General features: G+C 39.1%; 1 protein-coding gene across 14 annotated transcripts in view; it reads right to left on the bottom strand.

Moving 5' to 3' along the window:
- vav2 (vav 2 guanine nucleotide exchange factor) overlaps positions 1–27,506 on the bottom strand; it is a 203,006-nt gene that overhangs the window by 52,582 nt on the left and 122,918 nt on the right. For all 14 annotated transcript variants that reach the window (XM_026174291.1, XM_026174297.1, XM_026174299.1 and 11 more), the window contains exon 3: positions 8,804–8,862. In XM_026174291.1, the coding sequence (XP_026030076.1) occupies positions 8,804–8,862 (59 nt within the window). The remainder of the gene's footprint in view (positions 1–8,803; positions 8,863–27,506) is intronic.

The following is a 27,506-nucleotide window of genomic DNA, read 5'->3' as shown; positions in this document are numbered from 1 at the left end:
AGATCTCAAACGACCAACGCTGTTAAATATCCTTTTTTACCAAGAGCAGATTGTGACTGCTGCAGATTATAGCCTATTAGCTTAATGCTGTGCACAACTGAAACCCATTAAAGTCACTGAGGTCATGATCAGTGCTAATCATCAAAACACAAATGGCAGAGAAACAGTTTGTGTATTATTACTACACACACTCTATACCCTAGGACAAACAGTAAACCTTATGTAAGTCTCCAAATCCATAACACTCACGTTGTTTTACAGCTTACACAAATACTACAATTATTATTATTATTTTAATACAATGATAACAGCTTTTAGAAAAGTAAAGCATGGTTTCTTTTTTGGTTTCCCAGAAAAAGCAGAGCACCAGAATTGGACCTTGGACCTCCATTTTATGCCACTGTAAGTGATTTCACTTGCAAGGTATCCCATTTTAGTTTCAGGTGAATCGCATGTTATTCCTCTTTCAACATTAAAGCCGTTCATATGTGGTGATGAGGTATTGTTGTACAATTATGAGGCAATAAGCCTCACTTCTCTGTTTGCCTTTTTTAAAACACTGAGAGTAGAATTAAAGCAGTTAACTCTACTGACATTTATTAAGTCATTTTCAGTTCACTTTTAATTTTTTAATTCTCTAACTGCTGCATCATTTCCCAAATCTGGGATCAAGTATTTCTCAGCTCGTCGTAAATGAACAAATAAAGTGGTGGTTATTTTCATGTGGGAGAATTTAGGAATCAGAGTAGAGCACAAAAGGGACAGCAAATGAAAAAGATGTCACTGTCAAGATTGAGAAGTGAGCTGGAAGCTGATGTGGACTCTTCAGTGATGATACAAGACAAGACCTTCAAAGCTCTCACAAAAGCCCTCTCCTCTCCGTTAGCGCACAGCTTTGAAATCCTTTGACTGTGTTTAATCCTATGATACGATCAGAAGAGTGAGACTCAGTTCCATGCCCTCCTAAAAAGCCAACTGAAGTGGACTGCGTCTCTGTAAAGCTGTGTGTATGTGTGACACCAGTAATTAGCCTTTGTGTAATTAGAACATGTCAGCCATCAGGGTAATGAATGCTCAGCTAGACAGTCAAAGGTCAACTAACACACACGCACAATACTGCATGAGCCGCTTTGGTTTATTTATTCTGCTAACTGTTCCATGCTTAAGTGCTGTAACTTTATTAAAAAGCATATTTTCAAAAGACAATTACAAGTACTACTAACACAAAAAACTGCCTCATCTGATTTATGTTACCTTCTCGCTAACTGTTATGAAGCACACAGGGCGCTTTCTCCGGAGTGCAATAACACACCCACATCTGAAGGCCCCCTCCAATGAAATGTGCATTATATTATAAGTTATTAATGGAGTCCCGCAGGGCAAAATTTAATTACATAGTAGTTTGTGGAGATATGCACTCGTATCTATCACCTCTGTGTTGTTTTGCGGAGCCAAGCTCTGTCCGGTGCTGCTGTTTTCATTTCTCTTAATGGTGCAACGAGGTACAATTGAACTATGTTCATAATTTCATCAGTACACCTCTGATGAGCTGTCTCTTGGCTATTCAGTGCTAGAAGGGAAGGGGGGGGGGGGGTTACATGCACGGTTTCCAACTTTCATGCTTTAGGAGTGCGACACCTGCTTTCAGTCTTTGTCTCGCCTTCTCAAGCTGCTAAAACTAATCTCATTGCAAATAAAGCGAAGCCTCGGAGCGCATCCCTGGTGAAGAAAACTGCTACATGTTAAACAGAGGTTTCAGAGGGGGAAGACTGAAACAATTCAGCACCAACTGGTCTCCAGACTTCATAGAAAATGGTTACTCGAGGAGCACATTACCTTTGGAAAATGATTACAATTTCATGTCACTGACTCTTGCATCATTCACCTCATTTCACTGTTTTACTCCAAAATGTAAAAATGCAATGGACACCACATTAATGGGAGCTGGTGAATGATTTGTGTTTAGAAAATGTTAAAGATTTGTTTTTTGCTTGCAGATATATTTTTAATTTTAGTTTTGCCTGTGAATGCATCACATATCTGCAGGAGTCTAATCATTAGTTAGTGGCCATCCACACTGAGTCATGAGCTTCATCACAGCTGTCCAGATGTTTTTCATTTTACTTCATTTTTTTGTTGTTATCCAAAAAGAAAATAGAAGAAGAAACCTTACAGCAGTAAGACCTGGGGTCCCTGCATGCAATGTTTCTCCTGGAAGAAATTCATTATTAAGCATACATATATATGATGAAAAGATGTATCAAATGTAGAATTTATATATATATATATATAAATTTACAAATTTATTAGACCATCACCCAACGTAACATTTATGTCACAGCTGCACTAAATTTACAGTTTAACTAATTACAAAAAACATATGTTTCTTTAATGGTTAACCCACCAGTATCTGCAGCCTCTTTAACCCAAATGTATCTATAAAGCTAAAATATAATTATTGTTGTTACCCATGAAGTTACTGTTAAAGCACTTATGTTTGTTTGTTTTGTTTTTTTACAGTTTTGCATCCCTGAACAGAAAAATTAGTCTTAATGCTTTTATGTTATGCTTGATTCATTTTTGACTTCTCAGTGTGCCGACTCAAATTTGGGTATAAAAACACAAATTCAGTTCAGTAACTGCTGCAAGTTTTGGTTTTAAATACATTTTTCCCAGAGTTCTAAAATATCTGTGTTGTGTGTGTTGTTGTTTTAATTTGAATAAGAGGTGCTCTAATAAATTTGTTAAGCACTGTATACTATATGTTTTTTTGTATTTATATTTTTTCTCATTTAAAAGTACTTTGAAAAGAGACTAAAAGAGATTCAGTATTTTTGTAATTGTAGCCATGTATAACCAATGAATTTGGTGTCTTTATGTGTTTTTGCCTACTTTTAACCATTGAGGTATTTCTTTTTTATTTATTTGAATGCTTTTTTACTTTAATTCATAGCAGGTGAATGACGAATTGGATGATTCAACTTTTAAATATTATAGTCGCTTTTGTTATTTGATTTGAAACATCCCATGGTCAAACCACAAGAGGTAAAAAATCTCTTTAAGCACAGATAAAGCATTGTTTTGCTTTGGTTTTTTGTTTTTCTTACTTAACAATTTTCATAAATCAGAGTTCTCATCTTACACATTGCAGCTCTTCTTCCTTTCTCACTGAATTACATTACTGTAATGAACCCCAATGTCTTTGTGATCATGTCTAATTTATTCCACACTCTTCTGGTGTAATGGGAACTGTTAGTGCAGGTGTCCTGTACAAATCCGCAATGAGCCAGTCCCATTGATCCATTATTGTCAAACAGCAGAACAACAGTGTAGATGTTGTGTGTGAAAGCAGCTCAAATGGTCAGCAATGGAAGCAGTTTCATGTCCCAGGACACGGCTTCATTTCTGCAGGGGTCGATAAATCGCTGGAGCTCCAGCAAGCTTCCGCACTTTGCTACTTATTGTACCATGGCTTGTCTATAAATCTCCCCATTCTCCCTGAAAACCCACTGCTACAGTTTCATTTCCTGGGGAGGGGCAGTGTGTGCAATCAGCATGTGAATAGGAGGGTTTTTTTTTCTTTTTTTTCTGCAGAGCTGGATTCACAGCGCTTACAGAGAAATTAGCACATGCAGTACAGTCAAATGGTATATAAGAAAAACAGAAACGGGCATGCAACATGATGACTGTGTACTAATAAGCGTGATGTTCAGTGGTGTAAAGGGGCACAAAATAAACACAGTTAGACAGACGAAGTGTGTTTTACTATTCCTTATATCCTAAATAACAATAGATAAGTTCATAAACTAATACATATGTCAACAGGCAGATTTTGTTACTTTTAGACAGATGCAAGAACTTCCTGCTTCCCTTTGTTCTGTGTTTATGCTAAACTAAGCTAGCTAGCTATATTCTTCAGATTTTTAATTATCATAGAATATACATCAATATTCTAATGCAGTTCTCAGGAAGCAGAGATGGAGATGTCATCACCAATTCCTTATTTAGAAAGCAACTATGCTGTTTAGACATTGTTACACACACCTCCTACCATCTTTGTTCACCTGCTCTGTCTCTTCTCTCTGTCGTTTCTCCCTATAGCTGACTGGCTAAAGGATCTACATCTGCATGTAAAGAGGGAGAATGTTGGACAAATTTTCACTGCAGTTTTTTTTCCAACCTTTTGTATCATGTCTGGAATTTAAGAGGAAACTTCAAAAAGAATGCCTCATTTTGCAGATTTTGACCCAAAACAAAGGGTTAAAAATGTTATAGTCTAGTTTTGGTCTCAGTTGCTTCTTCATTTAGCATATCTCGCAATTTTTCTGTAAGTCTTCTTTCAGGGAAGCTCTTTCTTATCCTTTGAGCTATACTGTAAATGCTTATCCATGAGCATGTAGCAAATTTCAAACAATGATTACAGACTCTGATTTTTATTTTTGTTTATTACACTGATTAATTAACTCAAGTCAAACTTGGGTTTTGGTGATCTGAAGAAAGACTTTGGGTAAATCTGATGAAATATTTGTGACTGCCTGGAGGGAAGCCATAAAACTTTCAGTTTTCAAACTTCTGATATGATTAACCAAGATAAATAAATCTTTAAAAAAATTATCAAACCAGGGCTTCTTGGCTTGTTAGGCAAATGTGCAAACCACCATGAAGCCACTATAATATTTAAAAAGTAAACATTCACAAATGTAAATACATTGCATGTGACAATATCACACTGGAGGATCATTATATTATGTCAACTTCCTGATCAGATCAGTCTATGTGGTGATCTGAGGTGTCCCACACTCTATGACCTGATCCCTCAGAGGCCAGGAGATACTGTACACTCAAACAGCAGGGATCAGTGATGAATTAGGACACAAGCACAAGCGGGTTGAAGGTTACAAGTAGGAGGATAGTGTGTGTGGGCGGTAGGGTGGCTGTCTGGAGGGGGCTTGGGGTGACAACAGGGCAGAGGATGATGCAGGCTTATACTGCAGATAAGCCGTAAGAAAGCCAAGGTCAACACGTTTGACACACAAAAAGATGAGAACATGAGGCTTAAAAAAAAAAAAAGAGGATTTGTAGTTTTGTTACTGAAGAAGACAACGTCAATCATGAAGGCAAGCAGAATAAAATAGAAAATAAAATGGGACCAGTTAAGGTTTTAGTGCTAAAAATATGTTGTAGGAGAGGGTTAAAATAATGCATCATCACATTTTAAATTTTGTTCTTTGCTAAATTGTCTGTTATGTGTAGAATTTGTTCCTGTTTCATCATTTGAATCTATGAAAAATGCCACAGATAACCACAATGCTTTTTCATCAAGGTTCTTAAAGAGCTATTAGACAAAATTTGGCAAATCTCAGTGCTGTGTGCAGTGTGTCTGAATAAAGTGAACGAGTGAAGGACAAAAGAAGAAGTGGCAGACCTAAAAAGTATCTACAACAGACGAACAGTATGTGAACGCCATATTCTTAAAAATAGGAAAATGTCCAGTAAAGACCTGACACAGGGCCTGAGAGATACATCTAGCCCTTCAGTTGATCTGTCTGTGTGGAGGAGGTACGCAGAGATACAACAGTGAGTGTCTACAGATGGAGGCTGTCATGGTTTGGGGCTGCATTTCAGCCAGTGGTGTTGGGTATACTGTCAAAATCAATGGAATAATGAATGTGGAAAAGTCCCATTAAAAATGTAAAACACATAAGAGCACTTAATGTCCTTCAAGTTGCATGGAGAACTATTCCTGGAGAGGAAATACAAGAACGGTTCCCTAACAGAGTTCAGGATATGCTGAAGAATAAAGGTGGTCATACCAAATTTAGATGTTCAGGCTTGTTAGAATGATACAAAGTCAGTAAATTCCATAAATGTTTAAATGTTCAATAAATCACTGCACCTATTTTCCATTTCCAAAATTTAAAGAAATGAGAGGTGACTATAGACAGAAATTACACCAAAGGAAAATCAGCAGGTTCCAGGAAATGTGTGAAATCCTGAGTGATTTTATCCTGAGTGCATTTCTGTGCAATTACGTGTCTGCATGGAGAAATAAAGCCTTAATGCCCGACTCTGGCTGGAATGCTGACACAGAAACAAAGACATGAACTACTGAGCTCTGATTACAGCGAACAGACAAGATCAATGTGCTTCAACAAAACATCAAAGTCATGCCTGTGGCAATGTTATCCAACGATTAACACATTGAGGAACTTTCCAATTGGTCTACAGTTCAATGCATTGCCACAATGTGCTGTCTGTGAATGCACATTTAAGATTGTGGAGTTACCATCTGGACATCGAGCCCTCCAATCTGAGGAGCCTAAGCTGGAAAAGAGCTTTAAAATTGCTCTCTAAAAAAACCCCTCCATTCCACAATATTCTTCTCAATCCAATTTCTAAAACAACCTTTCATGCACTGCTTGTGTTTGTGTGTAGCGCAACTAATTCAATCCAAATATATCAAGTCAAAATCCAGTCAAATAATGAAAGGAACTTTGTCAGGATTTTTTTTCTTCTTAATGTCTTTTCTTAATATTGAGTCACCTATTACATTTTTTTTAAATGACAAAACTGATGAAATCCCTGTTTGTGCTGTACTTGAGGGGAAAAAGAAAATCAATGGTTTGCTACTCTGATAGTTCATTTTAATATTCACCTCGAACTCACCTGCGAAATGTAAATTTAAGTCACCACATCTACGGCTAGCATTTAGCATTAATTTTCTGCATTCTGGGATTTTCTTTTCTTTTTTTAATGTTAACTATTCGGCTTTAGAGGTGGCCTGAAGAGTTAGCTCTGAGGGAGTGAAAACAGTGTGCCACGATAAATCCTACCACACTTATTGATACAGCTTAAAAACCTGTAAAAATAAAAAGGTAAAAGCACATCACAAGTATGCGACTTGCTTTTGCTTGCACTCCTCACTGCTGAAGCTTGAAATGTTCTTGTGACTGTCATATTCAATAATTACTTTTCAAGTCATTATATTCTACAAATTTACCATGGATAAGAAATATATTCATATATACATACTTGCTTAAACTAAATATATGACACAATGCTAATAACAAAAACAAAGCGCTGACTTAGAATCGAGACTAAGAAATATTTCTAAAAAGCTTGAGGAGAAACAAAAAGACTTCTACTTGAGTGATAATTTATTTAACTGAAAAATAATAAAATAATAATATTAAAAACAATTAACTCTTTATTATCTTTGCAAAAGTTTAAAATTGTCATTTGCTTTTCTGAGAATAGATCACGTTAACATAACAAAATTTTAACAAGCATCTTAGCAGTACTTTTAATTTCCAGCCACTTATCAAGACAACACTTTGTATTATGCCATTCCTCTTCTGACACATTTCCCTTAGGATTTAGATGAGTGTACTCTTTAATATCAATATTCTTTTGTTCTGGCCAACAGTGAAATGCGACCCTACTTAATAAAGTCATTTTTTAGTCATTGTGATGAAGTTCTCATTTGTTTTGCTGGGGAGCAGACTAAGAGGTCAGTACTTACTTTTAGACCAAACAGCTCTGGGTTACTAAAGGCAAATACCTACTGCTTACCTTTCAAGCTTTTCTTTTCTGTCTGCTTTTACACTACAACTACAGTAAGACGTCTGAAGTGATATAATTCAGAGTATGCATCGATTCCTAATTTTATTCTCTTGTAATAGTTTTTTTCATCCTGTTCAGGTTCCCTCTGTATTTATCCACTGCCTGGTTGATACCTTGCAGTAAGTTAAGGGGGACTGTAGTGAATATTTTCATATTTCACTGAAACAAAAGTAAAGTTTAATAAAGCCTGGGTATTCAAAGTGCTGTTGTTAAATTTATATTAAAGTAGACTAAAGTCTGGATCAGTCACATCATGCCTACATCACCCAAAGTCACAGTTATGTTAAGAAAAGACATAGGGCAGAAGCTAAAATGTCTTTAAAAACATAGCTATAGAATCTACGATAGTCCCAGTTATAGCAGAGAAAAGAGGCACGACCTCCAAAACTATCTAGAACTGTGACTTTAGCATTGCGGCGGCTGATCAATCAGTTAAAGGGCAAACACTCCAAAAATAGTGAAACTCAAAAAACTGAAAAGTTACTAAAAGTAAAATAAGTTGAGAATAAAAAGTCCTGTGATTTACAATGAGGTCAAATGAGCATTGATTTTGACACCTCACAGCAAAATGGTCAGCATGCACAAGCAGTGAATTAGCCAGCAGTCAGCGGGTTATGTTGCCTTTATTAATGTCATGGGACCTGCTTTCTCTCTGTCACTCTCTCGCTCCCTGTTTCCTTCCCCTCCCTTCATTTCCTGGCACAGCTCCTAACGGCTGTGCTCCATCAACTCATTACTCAGACAGATAAAATGTCTTTTTATGTGTTGCCGGTGAGCCACTGAGCTCCAAGCAGATCAAGCAAATGACGAGAACTTAGGAGCCCATTCCAATAAATGGGGAGAACTCTCTCAACTTCGCCATTACTTGAGACTAAAAATGACTACTCTTGCATGGAATGAAGTATTCTGACTGCGAACGACACAGCGCTGTCTGAGTGACAGATGGGAATGTATTGTCAGTCATTTCTGTCCTGCATGATAATGTGGAGGTTGAATGCTGCTGCTAATTGCCTAAAATGTAAATTGAATTTCAAATGAGCAGCAGACGTTAATAGCTACATCCATTTTAAAATAGGCTGGTAAGAAAATGTGGAATCGTTCCAAATGGCTTCTTTGACGCTGATATTTGGAAGTGCTTCAGCTGTCTAAAAGACAAATGAGAGAGAAATGAGACTCATACCTGATGCCTTTGATTTGTGCAATGCTGTGGTGGGAGATCCTCGACAGAGCGGAGATTACCTGAAATAAACAAAGACATGAAACGTTAGAACAATTAAACTACAAATTTCTTTCATCTTTGCTCTTATGTTTGAAGACCTCTAATGAACTAAACATTCAGTTACAGTTACGGTAACCACAGATTACAGTAACTGACTCATGATGTCATCTTAAAAGGCTGTGATCACACTGAATACCAGAACACAACCAGTTTGTTGACTTGCCAGTAACCAGTTTTGTGTCCCTTAACCTTTGATTCCATGAAAATCAGCCATACGTCTCTGTGCTGCATGTAACAACTCTGTTACAACAAGCCTACTTAGTAATACGTTTCACTAAGTAGTAAACCATATTACTAAACACTGACTTATGGAGTGTCCTTGAGCACAACATATCTGAGATATGGGAACGTGTGGCCTACAGGCTCCTCGCTCCCTATTTTCCATAAGCATCTTCTCTTGAGCATTTGTAGAATGACTGTAACGCAGGGGCAGTGCAGGTCATCTGCTAACTGGAAGGTTGGGGTTTTGATCCCTGGCTTCTCCAGTCTACACACTGAAGTATCTTTAGACAAAATATTGAACCCCAAGTTTCTCTGTGATGTTCTCATCAGACTGTGAATGTGTAGGAATGCTAGATAGAAAATGGTAAAAGAGAAAGTGTTGGGTGATTGAGGCATGTTGTATAAAGCGCTTTGAGTATACAAGTAGAGTAGAAACGCACTATATAAGAACCAGTCCATTTACCATTTCAGTGGTGTCAGAGGAAAAGTTAGAACAGTGCTCCATATTTCAACTTTTGTTTTTGTGTTATGGCATTTTGTTGTGAAGCACTTTGAAATGTGCTTTACAGATAAAACTTTACTTATTTATTGAATTTAAACTATACCAGCTGGCTGTGAAATGCTTTGTTCTCATACCGCTACACCTTTACCCCCAATGTACAAGGCTGTGTCCACCACTTTCTGTAAAACACAAGCATCACACACATTTACGGCAATCTTTTTTTCTTGCAATACATTCTGATATGCTACTAAGAATTCACCATTAAGACATCTTCATTGCATCTCTGCATAATACTGTCGAAAGCAGTCTTCTAACACTAAAGCAGCTCCAGGCGGCTTCATTATACTGTGTTCCATTTTTGTTTCTTGTTATGCACCACGTAATTATTCTAATAACAAATCAGAATTGAAAGACTTTATGATTTATCATATAAGCGATTGATCGTTTGTGTCCATTTCGATGGATTTTAACAGACAGGCTCCAGAAAGAAAAGAAAAAAATCAAAGGCAACAACAGAAAAAGAAAAGTAAAAGACACCAGAGGGGAAGAGCCACTCGCATTTACATCGTATATGCTGCAATTAAACAAAACACACTCCTTGCAGCTCCTCTGTTCTTTGAGGGTGATTATCGAACCTTACTTGAGCGTTTCTTAGCAACCCCTCTCATGCGTATGCAGCACCACACAGGACTGTGTGTAAACATAATGCAGGCCACCATGTTAATAGTAACATTCAAAGACATGCGGTGCAAAGCCTCAGCTAGGTGGCTGGCAGCTTTTTTTGTAAAGCCTCCATACTTTAGCTTTTTAGTTTTAAACGCTCAAATGTGTCTGTGCATGCATTTAAGTTGATTTGTTGCTGCTTATGAGTCACACGCAAGTGGGCTTACGCTAAGGACTGCAGATGGTGCGCTTGCAGGCCCTACAGAGGCTAGTTCAGGCAGATGAGGACCACCGCCCCAAAACACACGCACACACACAGACACACTCACACACAAAAAAAACACAACCCCCTGTCTCCTACGCCTCATTACCCACTCCTGGGTGTATTTCGGGTTGTAACACCGTGGCAATGCCAGATGTCTCCTCAACAGGGAGGACAAAATTGTTCCTTGGCAGGTGTGCCATCGACAGCGTCTCATCAAATTCCCTCTTCTCTAAACACACAATGTGGCACCTCAACGCCTTTAGTATTTAACATTCAACTTGAGCACATGTTAATGGCTGTTATGAAGCGAAGACCATCAATTTCGAGCTGTGGAGTGCTTGTGTTGAAGTGCTGTTGTCCACTCTCTCTATTCAAGGTGTTCTTGTCTTTAACATAATCAGTTACACGGAGTGCATATATGTCACATTCATTTACATCAAACCACTCTAGAGGGGGAATCCCTTTATTCAACCAGATAATAGGAGGTTATTTCTCTGAGCTGCTAAAGACCTGCGTAATGGAGTGTTTTGGTCGTGCTTAATGGTTTCAACACAGGGTCAGTCTAACATTATATACCTTCTTTACATATAGATTTGCAATTAAAGGAAATTAAAGGAAAGATACTGCAGTGTTAGGCCACCACATGCTGCCTGACCAGCTTCAATTCAAGTTGCTGTTGAATGTCTCCATCAGTCTGCTGACAGGCAGAAGCATTGTTTTAAAAGATCCCTAATTTAGTATTTTAATCATGATGGTGGAGATGTCTTGCTTCTTTGCTGAAATTTTCACATGGATATTCAGCTTGTTAGAGATCTGGCCATTGTCTTTTTACTCATCTATACGGTGTTTTGGTGATTTTGCCAAGGTTGCATAATCAGAAACGAGTTGTTATGACTGCAGGACGCAAAGGGCAAAGCTTCAATTATTATGGCTGATTATCACCGAAAAGCCTAAAAATGGCATTCAGGACAGCATTAGTTTGTTTACAGGATAAAAGCGATTACTGAGAATAACTATGGATTGAGTTTTCAGAGACAAAGATAACAGTATGCCTTCTATAGTGTGAAGGTCCCCTTTATGAAGAGACTAAGGGATTATATTTTTGTTTTAACTTGACACCTATTTGTTTACTGTAAATAGAGATGGAGGCAAAAAATGAAAAAGAGACAGATAAAGATGTGGAAAGAAGCAAGGGAGTAGATAGAAAAGATTACTATGTGTCTTTGTTTCAGGTGTCTGTGTTTAGGGTATTTAAGAAATCACTGAGGATAAACCCATTGTGCTGCTTGGTGGCATTTTGCCCACTTGGCAAAGCTGCAGGAAGGGAACGCATCTGGCAAACTGCCCCATCATCATTATTGAGGGGTTTTTTTTGTCTTATGAGCCTACATATTCTTTGTTGAAGGGTGAGAGACAGATGACAAAATTTAAAGACAGAGCAAAGACAAAAATGTAAAATGCGAATGAAACAAGAGGATGAACGGGTGTACGCGCTTGGCATTTAATAGCAATTAATATTTCATGCTGCCTGCCGTGATCAGCTGCACTCAGATCTGGCTAAACACAGGTGCCTCGAGCCAGGTTTGCCCAGGTTCAAAGGATAGCAGAGCCACTGGCTTCGAGCCAGAGAGGTCACAGCAGGGCCAGAGCCCGTGTGGCCTGAGGAGAGTGTGTGCCAGCACTGAGCATGCTAGTGTGACTTTCACACATCACAGGGTAAAGTCTATTAATATTAAATCTCAAGTTTCCTCAACATGAGGAAGTTTGTTCTCTTTTCTTAGTTCATGTTGGCTTCACACATCATAATGCGAAAAATATGTTCTCAGTACTTGGAGCCATGGCAGCTCGTGACTCACGCTAGCTTTGGTAAGAAATGCTAATTTGCAATCTGTTTTCAGGGCAGCTGAAGGAATGAAAAACTGTTCGCATGTACTGCTTATAATGAGGATTACGCTTCTTATTAATCTATTTAACGTACAGTTATTGTTTCACTATTGATGTCAACACATCACAAAGCTGTAAGACTATAAAAGGAATACAAGGGATACTGAAAGGATAACTTCAGGGGAGCATCCCTTTAATAGCTGGTCTTTTTAAAAAACCCTTTCTTTTTCTTCTTCTCCTTCCTTTTTTTTAAGAAACAGACTTGTTTTATCTCTTTTATAAGGTTACTGCTCAAAGGTTGCTTGTCAGTCTCTCTTACTTTCTTCTCTTTGCCCATGTTTCTGTTTTCCATTCTACCTCTAATACACTCTCTTCAGCCGCTCCTGATCCTTTAGTTCAGTCAAAGCCTTTGAGTCCACGCACATTATTAATTCCCCTCTCATCTTGTACTCCCCGGGGGATCCTAACTCTACTGCTCGCTAGAGAATAAAGCCTCTTCTGCCCCTCTAGGAATATGGAAAATACAAGTCACACGATGGAGTAATATTGCAGGTTTTTAAAGCCCCGAAACCATGATCTCACCTTTAATCAGCACCCCCAACAAGCCTCTGGCATTCCCTAACCCATGGGTGACCCTTATTGTCAGACAAGATGAATGCAATTGAGGATGCACGTTAAGTCTCACAGCCTCAACTTGTGCTCACGGTTTTCTGCGCATGACCGAAATGTAACGTTTATAGCCTGTTTACTGCATAGGAAGGTGCGTGTGTGTGTATGTGTGGAGGAGAGAGAAGGGAAGGATGGGGGAGAGGGGATAATGGTTGCATCTGTGGACCGACGGGGCGAAGCCAAGTGTTTGCAAACACACCGACCTTACATGTCTCCAGACTCGCCACATGTGGCCTGTGTCCCAGCTGGGCGCCAAGCGACACCGCATGCGACCACCCTGCAGCCAATCAAAAGACCTGCACAACACGGGTTCCCCCTGGCAACTAAATTTGCATGGTCATCAGTTACCGCACTGATCAAATCAAAACTGCAGCCATATGCTATTAACAGTGGGAGGGTGTGGCTGTGATTTGATTAAGATCTGAACACAAGAAGACAGTCCGTCACAAACACACGCACACCCCTTTGCCAATTATATTTAGATCTGATGAAGTTATGACATGATTATGTGTCTGTGAAAGTTCTGATTATACCTTCTGCTGCAAATCAGTGCAAGTATTGGAAGCTATCCAGCAAAGAGGAAGAATTAATTAAAAATTCAGGACATTACTTTTATTTTTCTCTTTTCTCTCACTGGGCTCCTGCTCAAACAGCTAACTCCCTAATAGTGTGATATATTTATGAAGGATTCACACTTTGATTGGACAGCATTGCTATGCTCATGCCAGTCTGCCTAAGTTGTAGGCAAAAACCAAAAGGGGCACAGAGTGGGAGAGCTGAGAACAGATGGCTGAGTGGGAACCCTGTGTGCCCATCAATAATAGACACACAAAGTAGGGAAAGCAGAGTCTGTGTGTGTGTGTGTGTGTCTCCATCCGACTGTCCCACTGCCACTGGGAGTTTCAGCATTTTACAAACCTCCTCTTATCCTCTGCCTCCCATCCTCTCCCCACCTCTGCCTTTGCCTTTTTGTTCTCTTTTACATTTTCTACACAATTCACAGAAAATTCTCCTGAAAAGTAGGGCTGCCACGATTAGTCGACTAGTCACGATTACGTCGACTATCAAAATCGTCGACGACTAATTTAATAGTCGACACGTCGTTTGACGCTTTGTAAGATCCCAAAAGACGCAGGATGAAGTAGCAGGATTTAAGAGTGTAATAACGGACTGAAACAGAAGATGGCAGCACAGCATGTACAAGGATGCCAGCTGCCGTTAAACCCCGAAGAAGAAGAAGCTGTGTCCCAGAATTCATAGCGCAGCCCAGCGCAGTTTCCAACAATGGCGGCAGCTAGTTAGTTTTAATATTACTCTTATTATTCTTTCTGGGTCACAAAATAAACGTTTAACATATTTTCAGGCGAGAATGTAGCTGTGTAAACCTCAAATATCTGCTCAGTTTATCAAGACACCACATATTTTCAAAAGCGCTCCGACTGTTACCCACTAGCTCGATAGCGAGCCGGGGGCGAGGCTAACTAGAGCCGTGAGAACACCGGACTCCCAGCAAATCGTCTTCAAACCCACCACCGTCTTTCGCTACTCAGGTTAAACATATATAAGTCACTTAGATAACTTAAAAATGTTATTGTTTGGCTTTTTTAGTATTTTATTTGTTCCTGAGTAAATCTGTTTGGCTGAGATTAAAGTTGAAAAGAGATTAAAGATGCTCGAGAATATACTCCGGTGTCCTGTTATATTTTAGATAGCAAGGAGTTTATTAAACTCCACTGAAACAATCTGCAAATTTCATTTAAATTTGATAAACTATCATCTTGTCTTTATTTTTAGTTAGCACATACCTTAAACGCTTAAAGCTGTAAGCTAATGATAGTTATATAAGAGCAGATGCTGCTAGTGCAATAAGCTGTAGTTTTACGTCCAATGGATGATGATCTGATTAGTCGACTAATCGCAAAAATAATCGGTGACTAGTCGACTATCAAAATAATCGTTTGTGGCAGCCCTACTGAAAAGCTTCCGTCACGTATCCCATATATGAGCGATAAACACCAGTGTGCAGCGTACACACACATAACTTAAAGGCCCAAAAGAGTTGATTACTTTTTTTATTGCATAGGGGCTCTGTGTACACAGGACAATAAAAAAGGCGATAAAGAAGAAATAAGTTTACTTCAAGTCAAACATCCAAAACTACAACTGAAACAAACTATATAAATAGAAATACTATGGAGGAGGAAAGGGCATTAAACCAGTTATAAATCAAGCTGAGCCCAACAATATTGGGTAACAGCCTAATTAAGCAGGCTAGAAAGTAAACACTTATTCTCAGCTAACAGAAGTGCACTGATGGCAATAGTCTGCTACAATCCATACTCTTAGGCAGAAGAAAGCAATACAAGTTATCTAAATATTTAAATGAAACAAGAATTCAGAAACACATCAACGATATTTCTGTATATCAAGAGTATTAAGAATGCCTGTACACATGCTTTTTCGCGCAATTACCATTCAGCCAACCATGTTAAAGCGGCGCAACACATTCAGTCAATACAAGTTGGAAGCTTCAATTAATTTCCATACCAAACATTAGAATGATGGAAAACATGATCTGACAGTGGAATGTTTGTTGGTGCAAGATTGCCTGGTTCATCGCGCATTCCTGAAAATGCTGAGAGATACTGTATCTCTCAGCATTTTTCACATATAAAGAGTAAACTCTATAAACAGTTAATGATGTGAAAAGCAACAACAAAATATAACCAACCGTTCTCTGGCCGAAAGTACCTTGTCAATAAGAGGTAAGATAATTGCGAGACTGGATGGTGCTGATAGAGTACCTCAGTTAACCACTCTGTGCAACTCTGCTAAGTAGATAAACATCCCAGAACGCACATAATGTCCAACATTGAAACAGATGGTTGATAAGAGTTGGAGACCATGTCGTGTTCCACTCCTGTCAGCCAAGAATACAAATTTGAGGCTGCAGTGGTCAAAGGCTCACCAATGGTGCGTGAAATGTTTTCTTGGCAGTCTTTGGACCTGTTAATACCAATCAATCATAGTTTAAATGCCACAGCCGTTCTATGTATGCTTGCTAACCATGTGTATGGACATGATTTACAATCTTTTCATGTTTACGTCCAGCTTGACATCAGATAATTTCACAAAGCAAGAGTCATCTTAAAAATCGTACATAAAAATGACAATGAGTGTACTTCAGTATTCTGCCCAAACTCCAGATCTACAGCCAATAGAATAGCTTTGGGAGGTGGTAGAACAAGATACTGGGGGTGTGAATGTGCGGCTGATAAATCTGCAGAAATTATGAAGTTAAACAATCAAGTCAACATGAACCAGGATCACAAAGATTTATATTCATTGTATATTTTGTAAAACTATTAAAAAACAATAGTAACTGAGGTAGTTTTGAGGGCATGCTTGTACAAAATATAAAATGTTGGCTCTGTTTATATTAAATCCTTACTTCTACTTTCACCATTCTCCAGACCCACGAATCATGGGCTGTATTTGACCAGCATTGTCTTTCTATTCAAGGGACATCATGACTCACTGTGATCAGTCTCAAGCATCGCGCTAGAAATTACTGAATGCCATCGGGAGCTAGGCCTGTGTAAATCCTGATTGCAGACAGATTGGCACTTGCCACACTGCACTAAATCCCCTCAATGTGGACCTTCCAGCTGCTTGATTACAGGGGATTTTACTGGGTATGTCTGTGCAAGAAAAGCCTCTGGCTTGGCCTGCGGGTCTGAAAGAGTGCTGCTGCTGACCCTAAGGACCCCAAGCACTATGGATGCCAGACAAAATGGCTCTAAGCTTTTTTCAGGGTAGTTAGCCCACACATGAAATGCACATCATTCCTACCTATCCCACTGACTGAACTTAATATAACACAGGTAATTCTGAAGGTTTTTTTGTCTATTTTGAAATGCATATCCTACCACCACCAATGAACTATTGATGTAAAAATGTACCAACAAATCAATTTTAGAGCTTATTTAGGTTTAAGGACCTCGAACATCGATTCGATCTGAACCTGCGCTGCTTGAAGGGAAAAGGGCAACAGTGGCTAACATGTGCAAATTATACTCAATAGATCGTTTTGGCCTGGTCAACACCTGCCGATGTGCTGCAGCCATGTCCATGACCTGTCCCATTTCACGCTATATCACCAGACATGTGCCTGCTCGCTTGTGCGTGACTATGCCTGTTTTGTGTATGCTGTACATGTGTGTATCAGCACACACACACTCAAGATGTGTACACATTTTCCTCCTTTTCCCCCCCTCTTTCTTTCACACACAGTAATAGAAACAGCTCAATGCTGCACCAGCTTGTAAATAATGCAATATTAGTGAACAAGAGCAGAGAGAGGGGCTTAATGGAAACTTATCCAGAAACTGAAAATGACAAAAACAAAATAAAATTAAAAAAAGACCCAGAAGAAACTAATTTATTGTTGTTGTGGGGCTGATATGCTTCACAGCTAAAAGAACAGAGGACTTGGGCACAATTATTTTTAATAAATTCAGCTCTGTTCAGTTCAATTTTAATAATACCAGAACAACATATAATCACAACAACACTCAGGGAACCTGAAAACAAGTCCAGAATTGTGTTAAACATTTACAATAAAGTGGACATAAGTGTTAACATGCTAAAATGTCTTTATCTGAGTTTATATAAAGTAAGTAAACCACAGAGGCCAAACCACCAAAACAAATCATATAAAAAAGGTAAATGGACTGGTACTTATAAGTAAAGTGGTTTCTTACTACAAGCCTCGTCCACCCATGCACACGTACATCCATCAAAGCTTTTCAGTGCCTGAGCACTTATAACCTGACATTCACACGTTGTTTTATTGGGGGCAACTGGGGGTTTAGTACTGTGCCCACAAGCATGCAGGTTGAAGGAGCCAAGGATAAAATTGCCAACTTTCTTATTAGTAGATGGCCCACTCTGTCTCCTTACCCACATTTACAGGAGACACTATGGATTGATGGTCTCTGAGTGCAGCATTTCTTTTCACCTTAGACCAACTTAAAAGGTTTAGTTTAAAAAGAAAAAAAAAACAAAAAACAGAAAGGCCGCCTAAATGACTTTGCATTACTGCTGTATAAATCTGCACTTAACCTGCGTGCTCCAAGAAGCATAGCAACACTGATCATACAACAATAGCAGAAAAGGTGCCTCTGCACTCACCAGAAAGCACTCAATCAGGACTAATATTCTTGCAGCTTACTTGTTGCAAAGCCAGACCATTCATAATAAATGAGGAGGGAACGTGTTTTAGAGTATCACAGCAGTGTTTTAGCTTAAGCTTGAGCAAGAAGGTATGGGGGTTTTGGGAATGAGTGTGTGGCGAGAAGAACTTGAAGACATTTTGGTGATTCTGCAGAAAGAGCCAAACAACAAGCATTCGACTGAACATCCCAGCAGAGCAGGCTCAAAAATGCCTTGCTATGTTAACAGATGGAAGTTGAGATGTGATCAGTAGGTGCAACTACGTCAGTGGCAGTCTATGGTAGCCATGAGAGGTCAAATGTACTGCAGCTTAAGAAATCACTAGCAAATAGAAAACTGCTGCAGAAGCATACAAAACACAAAAGAAGCTGAATAAAAATCAATGGAAATAGAAAAAAACCCTCACAACCCTGATGGTCCTGTTTTAAGCCTGCCCCATTGCAGTCGTTCACATTTTTTTGATTTCTGTCACTTCCCCAGCTGGTCCATCAGGTTATTGGGACACCAGAAACATTTCTGTTGTGTTTTGTGAGATTTTGTTGTTGTTTTTTTCTACTTCTCTTGCATTTTATTCAACTTCTGTTGTAATGCTTGCTTTTGCAGTATTTTTCAGTTTGCTGGTTTTTTTTAAAGTTGCATTTCGTTTGACATCTCAGGGCCACTGTAGCACAGCAGCCTCTCAGAGTAGGACTGTACACACTGCCACTAGTGGGTAGGTGAAAATAAAAGACAATGCCTTAACAAAGTCAGGAAAAAAAATCATCTCTATTTATAGAGATTCTCTTTATCTGATTTATTGTTGTTAGTTTTTTTACATAAAAAGATTCATTCTAAAAAAAATGTCACTTTATGAGTATCATAAGGAATATGTGAGGATGTCAGTGACATTAATCCTTCATAAATCCTTGCCCAAGAGTTGTGTGATCTATCTCCAAAGATGTCAAACCAGTTTTTTTAAAGATTTGTTGCATGAAAATTTACTGAAAAGTTAATCTAACGCTTTGGTGGATGAATGATAAAGTAAAATATGTGACTGTATAAAGCCTCGGTCACTTGTTGCCCAAAGGGTTCAATTAAAGAGGTGAGTAAAAAAACAAAACAAAACAAAAAACAAAACAAAACAAAACAGTGTATCACCTCTCAGAGCATGAAGGCAACAAAACAACAAGTCTGCCCTCAACAAATTATGGATGACACCTACTTTTACACTTGTTTGACTAAAACAGCTCTTTGGGACATGCTGTCAAAACAACACATATTGAGAGCGAGTGATGTAGAACAACCTTCCCCCTGCTGAGAAATACTTGAGTCAAACTCAGCTGACGCTTCTGATGATCTCAAAATGAAGTAAAAAGCAACTGTGACTGAATGTGAGAAAAATGATTTTAAAAAAACATCTCTGAGGCAGATTTGAAGATTTTACACATGGTAGGTTATCAGTGGATCAACCTTTGCCTTGCCTGCAGCTCATCTTCGAGACAGAAATAATTTGGCATTTATTATCAACAGCTAACACAACAAACAAAATCTTCTTCTCGTGGTCTTCTCGCATACTGCTGAGGAAAACTCCCACCCCTCCTTTAAGTGCTGAAAGGACTCAGTTAACACAAAAATTGAACAGGAAATGAGAAAATGTGTATGTGAGTGTAGCTGAGGATAATGTGCCTGCTCTGGCTGGCCCGCTTCTTTTTTTTGTCTTCCTAAAAAAATGTGTCTGACATTTGCATGCTAGAGTGACTAAACCCCCTGCTGCGATGGAAATTTCCCATGTGTTATGTCATGTTTCGACTACTTTCATCAGCTGTTTGTAGGCTATGAACTGTCCAACCCACTAGGTCGTCAATGACATTTTAATCAGGGGGTACGTGCATTTGGGGCACTCTGTGACAGAATGTGTCATTAAGAATAATGTCTTAATGTCTCACAAACAGCTGCGGGAAAGATGTTGAGATGCAATAGAGTGCAATGAAGTAAAGTGTGTTAAATCACAGGCACAATTTAAGCAACTACGATTTAAGATGTTCTACTATTTAAAATGAGTGATATTATCATACTGCTTGAGAGACATGTATTTAATTAAATTATATCCACTGTTCAAATTTAACTATTGCTGCAAGTTTATTTTGTTAGTGATTATTGGCTTTATACTTTGCATAGCTGGAAGTACAATGGCTCCTGAAGAGGAGGCAGACTCTGTTTTGGGGTCATCTTGAAGAAAGCTGGGCCCAAAACGTAATTATTTGTCTTGGAGAGAGCGTATGACCCAAACTACAACTATTATTGCATACTCTATGATATACACACATCTACGCTATTTGCTAGAAAATGGATGTAAAGTTTGCATTATGTCTGTGACTGTCTGAAGCTCCTGATGTTGCAATTTTTATTATTATTATTTTTTTCTGCTTGTCAGATCTATAATCTGTTTAGTCTGCTGGCTGTTTGCAGAGCATTTCCAGTCAAGATGCCATACAACACTGTCTGGCTCACAACTCAACAGCAAACAGCTGCTGCCTTCAGCAAATCCATTGGTTATTACACAACCTTTCCTCCTTTTTTTTCAGCTGCAGTGGAATAACAATGCAAGAGAATTGTGCTCCATGCAAGTGTAAAATAACCTAAGAACATACTAAAAATTTTAAAGAAAAACAAATACTGCTAAATCAAATAATAGGACACTGACATGTGAAGGGGGGGGGGGGGGGGGGGGGGGGGATCTATCTCCTGTTGGTCTTTTACTGTAAACATTTCATTTTTAAAATCAAGTCATTTTGACATGTAAACAGCATTTTCAGTTTTAGTCGCTCTACACGCACATCAGAGTTGATCCCTGACACAGAAGCAGCGTGTAGTGACACAAGGGTTTAGGGCTTTAGAGCAGGATGTGGTGATAAGGGCAGACTGGGGATCACTGGAGGAAAAGGGATTTCCCATGATGTGATGGAGCTGGGCTGATGGGTTAATACTTCCACACGGGCCTTATCAAACACAGACACCTCAGTACATGTGCGTGTACGTATGCCCGTGTGCATGTGTGTGCGTGTAAATGTGTAAGCAAGACTAAAGGACATGATGGTCCAGTAGGTTTCGGTTTGACACAGAGTACTGAGAGAATGAATGGGATTAAACCAACAAGCGTAATCCAGCTGGCCTGTGGGATGGAGGTCTGCCCACTACCCTCTGCTGGAGGAGATAAGAAAGCTGGGGGAAGGCGGGGCATGGGCAAAACCCCCACATTATGCAAACATCTGAACTTACTGCAAAACAGAATTGATTTCATAGTCAAGTGTTTTGTTTGTATTGTGAATACTTGATGAGGGCAAGATGCTCATGGTTGCTTTTGTATATGTTAAATGGTGAATCCAGTGTTTGCGGAATAAAAGGTCCCTGCATCTTTAATCTTTGTGGAAGTGCATTGCTTCATGACTGGAATACCCCTTTAAAAAACTATATATGTGAAAAAAAATCTAAAAAAAATACAAATATATAAAATAACAAACCACACTACAATAACCAGAAGGTGCCAGTATTACACACAGAAGCTCTATGTCACGTGCCATTAAACACCAAAAACCCCATCCAAAGTTCAAGTACAGCTAGTATATCCAAAGTCCAGCACAGTCATTTAAGAGCAGTTTTGAGAGCCAGTACAGGTCTTCAAAGAATGGTCAAATAGTGCCCTGTTAATATTGAATATTTTTTATTTTAAGTTATCTTAAAAAGTGAGCGTACAACTACCTTCAAAGTGATCAAGAAAGGTATGCATTTGTGTGCACATATCCACATTACTGTCCACAAATGAACCAGGATAAAAAGCTTACACACAAAGCCACATCCCAGAAAGCATGCTACTCCATATAGACTTGGTGTGATGGTAACAATAATATAGTTTACGCAACCTAATAATATACAGTAGATTTCTTTGCCATCTATGATACTTCAATGAATACGATCAATCAAAATAATTCTATAACTATATGCGCATGCCTTCATCGGCACTCACGCTAACCTATACTACAGATTCTTGGAGCTGAAGCAACTTCAGGGTTTGAAGCTTATTGGTCTCATTATTCATGCACAAATGAGCAGCCTTCGCTGGTCCGACTCCACGTCCCATCTTGAGAGAAGTGGTATTTGCAGATGATGAATCATATGGCAACCCCCTAGCTTTATATTCAAACTGGTTGCCGCGATACACTTGCCGCGATACACTTTTTTTTTTTTTTTGGCCTTTTCCTTGAACTGTGGCAAAATTAATTTCTCTCTAAAATTCTTATCACACTCAACAATGTTTACCCAGAGGATGAGCTGCATGTAGCCAGGGCTCCCTTTATATTCAACAAATACAAAGTCAAGTGGAAGGTATTCAGAACCACTTCAGGGAGATGATAAGATGGGAACTCTGGCATCTGAGACATGAAGGAATTTTAATGGCATAAAGCTTTTATTCCTTTCTTTACTGAACCGTATCTTGGCAATGCAATAACAAAGCATTTGTATACATATCAGGTGAGACAACGTCAAAAGTAATATTTTTCTTTTCACATGTTTCAAATGACATAAAAGCTGATATTCTCATGACTTATCGTACCATATATGAAGTACATTTGTCAAAAAAAAAAAAAAAAACAACTGGCTGGAAAAACAAGTGAGATCAAGAGAAAACAAGGCAGAACAAAGTTAAGATAGTTTAGTGTGACACATGCTTTTAGTCAAGCGGTGACAGAAGAGCTGTGGCTGTTACCTAGAGGGCTCATCGCAATGGCCAGCAGGATTTTTCCATTGGAGCAGTGAAAGTGACAACTGGACAAAGAGCTTCCATTACAGGCCCTGTCCCCTGCGCTCTGCCACTATTAAGACCCTGTCTGGGAACACCTAATGCTGCTGACAGATGAAGAGGAGCACAAGGCAACGGGGAGCAATCTAAACTATCGGAGCAGATTCCATTCACTGCTGCGACCACATGTCAAAATAATACCGAAAGAAAAACTGCTAAAGTACAGTGTGGTTATTTTTGTAAGTGCTCTTTTCTCCTTGTCTTTTTATCACTGTAAAACTGTGACATTTAACACTTCCTATCTACAATGACCTCTTTGATAAGCCAATAAGATCAAAGTTTACTATAACCTCAATCTGTGAGATACCTGCAATATATTTTAGCCTTGGTAATACCATGAAAAAAACAGACTTCATAATGAATCACTAATAAATGGGAAACTGCTTTATGGGAAGTTGCACATGAATCATGTCATTTGTCATGATGGAGATCCTGATCATAACCGCACATTAATGGCTTTGCAGAATGGAGAACTGCAAGTGAAAATTCAGGTTGAATATGAAATAATTGTTGGTGAGCACAAAAAAGGCTACAACATTGTGCCAAGAGCAATGACAATTAGAGTCTCACAAAAAGCTGATAAATGGAATAGGGTCAGGCCACGAACACACAGGAAATGACACACTTTTCAAACGCTGTGACAAATGAGGCAAGAGTATAATCAACAGGAAAGAGAGAGACCAGAATGAAACACAAAGCGGTGTAAAGCACTTTAACCATTAATAGCTCACAAAATAAATTTATTGTGGTGTACGAACAACATATTCAACGAGTTCACAAACAAATCTAGAAAGCATTTACTGGAAAATGTATCCTGCTGCATGCAATAGAAAAAAAGAAAGAAAAACAGCACGTGAAAAAAGCCTAAAAGCAGACGAAAACGTTGGTTATGCCCTAATATCCAAAAATAATTTCCATGGGGTCAGAGGCCTCTGACAATACAGTATCTGCCTCGTGGGTGCATACGGCCCCATGTTTGTAAAAGAAGTCAGACACTAACCACAAAGTTTACAAGCTCTTTTACTGTCTGTCAGTTAGTTATGAATACATTGTTCCTGGTGAAAATGCCGTGTACAAGTCAACATGGTGTGTATATAAGAGGGCCAGCAGAGGAGGGAAATAAATGGCAGGGTTACATGTGGACATGGGAGAGCGCGTTTAGCATTTAGAAATGTGTTACATAAAATAAACTACACTAACCAACTAAGGATGAACAATGAATCCTCACCCGGCACATTTATGTTAAAGATCCATTGGTGATATGTGCAAATATAAAAATTACAGTTCTCTCGTGACCAAAGACTTGATAGCAATTTCAAAATGGGCATTGTTGTTTTTGCTTATTTTTCTTTGCTGAGTGTGTTGGTCTGTGCGGTGGTCTATCCTGTATAACCGATCTACTCCTACATGTTCACGTGCAGCGTGTTAGGATACTTTTCCATGTGAAGTTGTGGTAAAACATTTTTTACTGGAAAAAAAAAGAAACAATCTTGTCTGTGTGCAGAGTTCACACTGACAATTTACAGGTTTTCAGACTGTGTATTGAGGCAGCTTTTACCGGCAGCACAAAGCGAATCTTAAAGCAGCAGCACCGAGGAGGAGGCACATCTTTCATATGAGTATAACAGGTGTCAGGCAGAGAGACGAGGATGTCGGAAAGTATGAACTGAGGGTGAGATAGCTAGTTCGCTATCATCTATAAGATAGATTCCATGGCGTGACATACTGTGAGTGGCAGTTTACATTGTTGGAAGCAATTCCAACAGATTTTTCTGACTTCTTATAATTTAAATTTTATTGCATTCAGAAAATCATAAAGGCTGAATTTAATGTAGTTTGTTTAATGTGCATTTGTACTCAGAGTTAGGGCTGCCACAAACGATTATTTTGATAGTCGACTAGTCACCGATTATTTTTGCGATTAGTCGACTAATCAGATCATGCATCCATTGGACGTAAAACGTACAGCTTATTGCACCAGCAGCATCTGCTCTTATATAACTATCATTAGCTTACAGCTTTAAGTGTTTACGGTATGTGCTAACTAAAAATAAAGACAAGATGATAGTTTATTAAATTTTAATGAAATTTGCAGATTCTTTCGGTGAAGTTTAATAAACTCCTTACTATCTAAAATATAACAGGACACCGGAGTATATTCTCCAGCATCTCACACTTCTGATAACCAGTTGTTTATTCAGCTGTGTAAAAACGATAACTTTAATCTCAGCCAAACCGATTTACTCAGGAACAAATAAAATATTAAAAAAGCCAAACAATAACATTTTTAAGTTATCTAAGTGACTTATATATATTTAACCTGAGTAGCGACAGACGGCAGTGGGTTTGAAAACGATTTGGGTGAGCCTTGCCCCGGCTAACTATCGAGCTAGAGGGTAACAGACGTCTCCGAAAACGTCGGAGTGCTTTTGAAAATATGTGGTGTCTTGATAAACTGAGCAGATATTTAAGGTTTCCACAGCTACATTCTCGCATGAAAATATGTTAAACGTTTATTTTGTGACCCAGAAAGAATAATAAGAGTAACATTAAAACTAACTAGCTGCCGCCATTGTTGGAAACTGAGCTGGGCTGCGCTATGAATTCTGGGACACAGCTTCTTCTTCTTCTTCGGGGTTAATGGCAGCTGGCATCCTTGTACATGCAGTGCTGCCATCTTCTGTGTCAGGTCGTTATTACACTCTTAAATCCTACTGCTTACCGGTATTCCTGCGTCTTTTGTGATCTTACAAAGCTTCAAACGACGCGTCGACTATTAAATCAGTCGTCGACGATTTTGATAGTCGACGTAATCGTGACTAGTCGACTAATCGTGGCAGCCCTACTCAGAGTAATCAAGTATTTTTATTTTTACAAATAACACTAATTTGGACATGTTGTCATCACATAATGCATTAGTTCTAGTCATGTAATTTGACAGCAAAGGAACAACTGGGTTTGTGACCTGACAGGAAACACTGAACACCTAATCACACCATGAAGGCATGAAAAAAGATAAAAGAGTGTCGTGCTTTAACAACTGTATCACACCATCAAAGCAAGAAGCAACTGGGAAGCAAATCCGCCATGGGCGAGAGTGTGTGCACAGTCAGGAGGGGGTTGTTCAGGGTGACAAAGAGGGCATGGGGTGCTTTACATTACCAGAGATATTGCAGTGACAGGCTAAGCTTCAAACACACGCTGTACATCAAAAGTAAGTTGGGATGGAGGAAACCCTGCATTCACATCACATCAAAAAAGGAAAAAAAAACCCTGTAAATATGAGCAGAGAAATGGGGGGATCCCACCTTTCTTCCTGATGTACTGATAACTGTTTTCTGCCCTTCTGCCTTTAACTAAAGCACAGGTGTCGAACTCCAGGCCTCAAGGCCCGGTGTCCTGCAGGATTTAGATGTGTCCTTGATCCAACACAGCTGATTTAAATGGCTAAATCACCTCCTCAACATGGCTTGAAGTTCCTTAGAGGCCTGGTAATGAACTAATCATTTAATTCAGGTGTGTTGACCCAGGGTGAGATCTAAAACCTGCAGGACACTGGCCCTCGAGGCCTGGAGTTCGACACCCCTGAACTAAAGGAATAAATTGATCATACACACACACACACACACACACACACACACACACACACACACACACACACACACACAGTTGAACAATACCACAGGTGTGATTTGGTTTTTGATTTCTCCATCCAGCCAAAATACCACAAATCAATGTTCAAAGTAAATGAGGAGTGGGTGCAGGCAACGTCAGACAGAGAGAACAAAAATTGTGTTACTATCTTGCATTGCAGTAAACATGAAGTGTGGGGATCATGTGTGTTTCCAGGAACTGAATACATTTTGGTAACAAGTTAGGACACCTTTGGATACAGACTCTCCTTACAGTGTTGCATATGCACAAAGGAAGGTTGAATGTGTAGGAGTGTATGTTAAAAGATGGGAGGAGGCTATTCTTGGGTGAGATGATGTCGCTAGAGATTTGACAACCCACAGCTACGCTTCAAAAGGACTCATTTCTTATTAATGTCCGCTCTGAAGGGAGACAATGTGTTTCTGGGCGGGGCAGGGGGGGACCATAACACTGTGTGTGAGTGTGCGGCATGGATATGTGTTTACAGTTGCATGGGCGACTGTTTGTGCGTGTGCGAGTTCCGTCATTAGTCTGTATGCGACAGATCAAAGAACGGCAAAAATCCAGAAAATAGTTAATTGGGCTCTCTTTGTGCTGCCGCTCTTTATGATGTCCCACACAACACAAAGTGAAAGATCCCACTCAAGGCCCCCAGAGTTCATGAACCGTGAGC

Source organism: Astatotilapia calliptera, chromosome 7, assembly GCF_900246225.1.
Source record: "Astatotilapia calliptera chromosome 7, fAstCal1.2, whole genome shotgun sequence".
Classification (NCBI taxonomy): domain Eukaryota; kingdom Metazoa; phylum Chordata; class Actinopteri; order Cichliformes; family Cichlidae; genus Astatotilapia; species Astatotilapia calliptera.
Note: the sequence above shows the minus strand (reverse complement) of the source record. Positions and strands in the feature narration are given on the sequence as shown.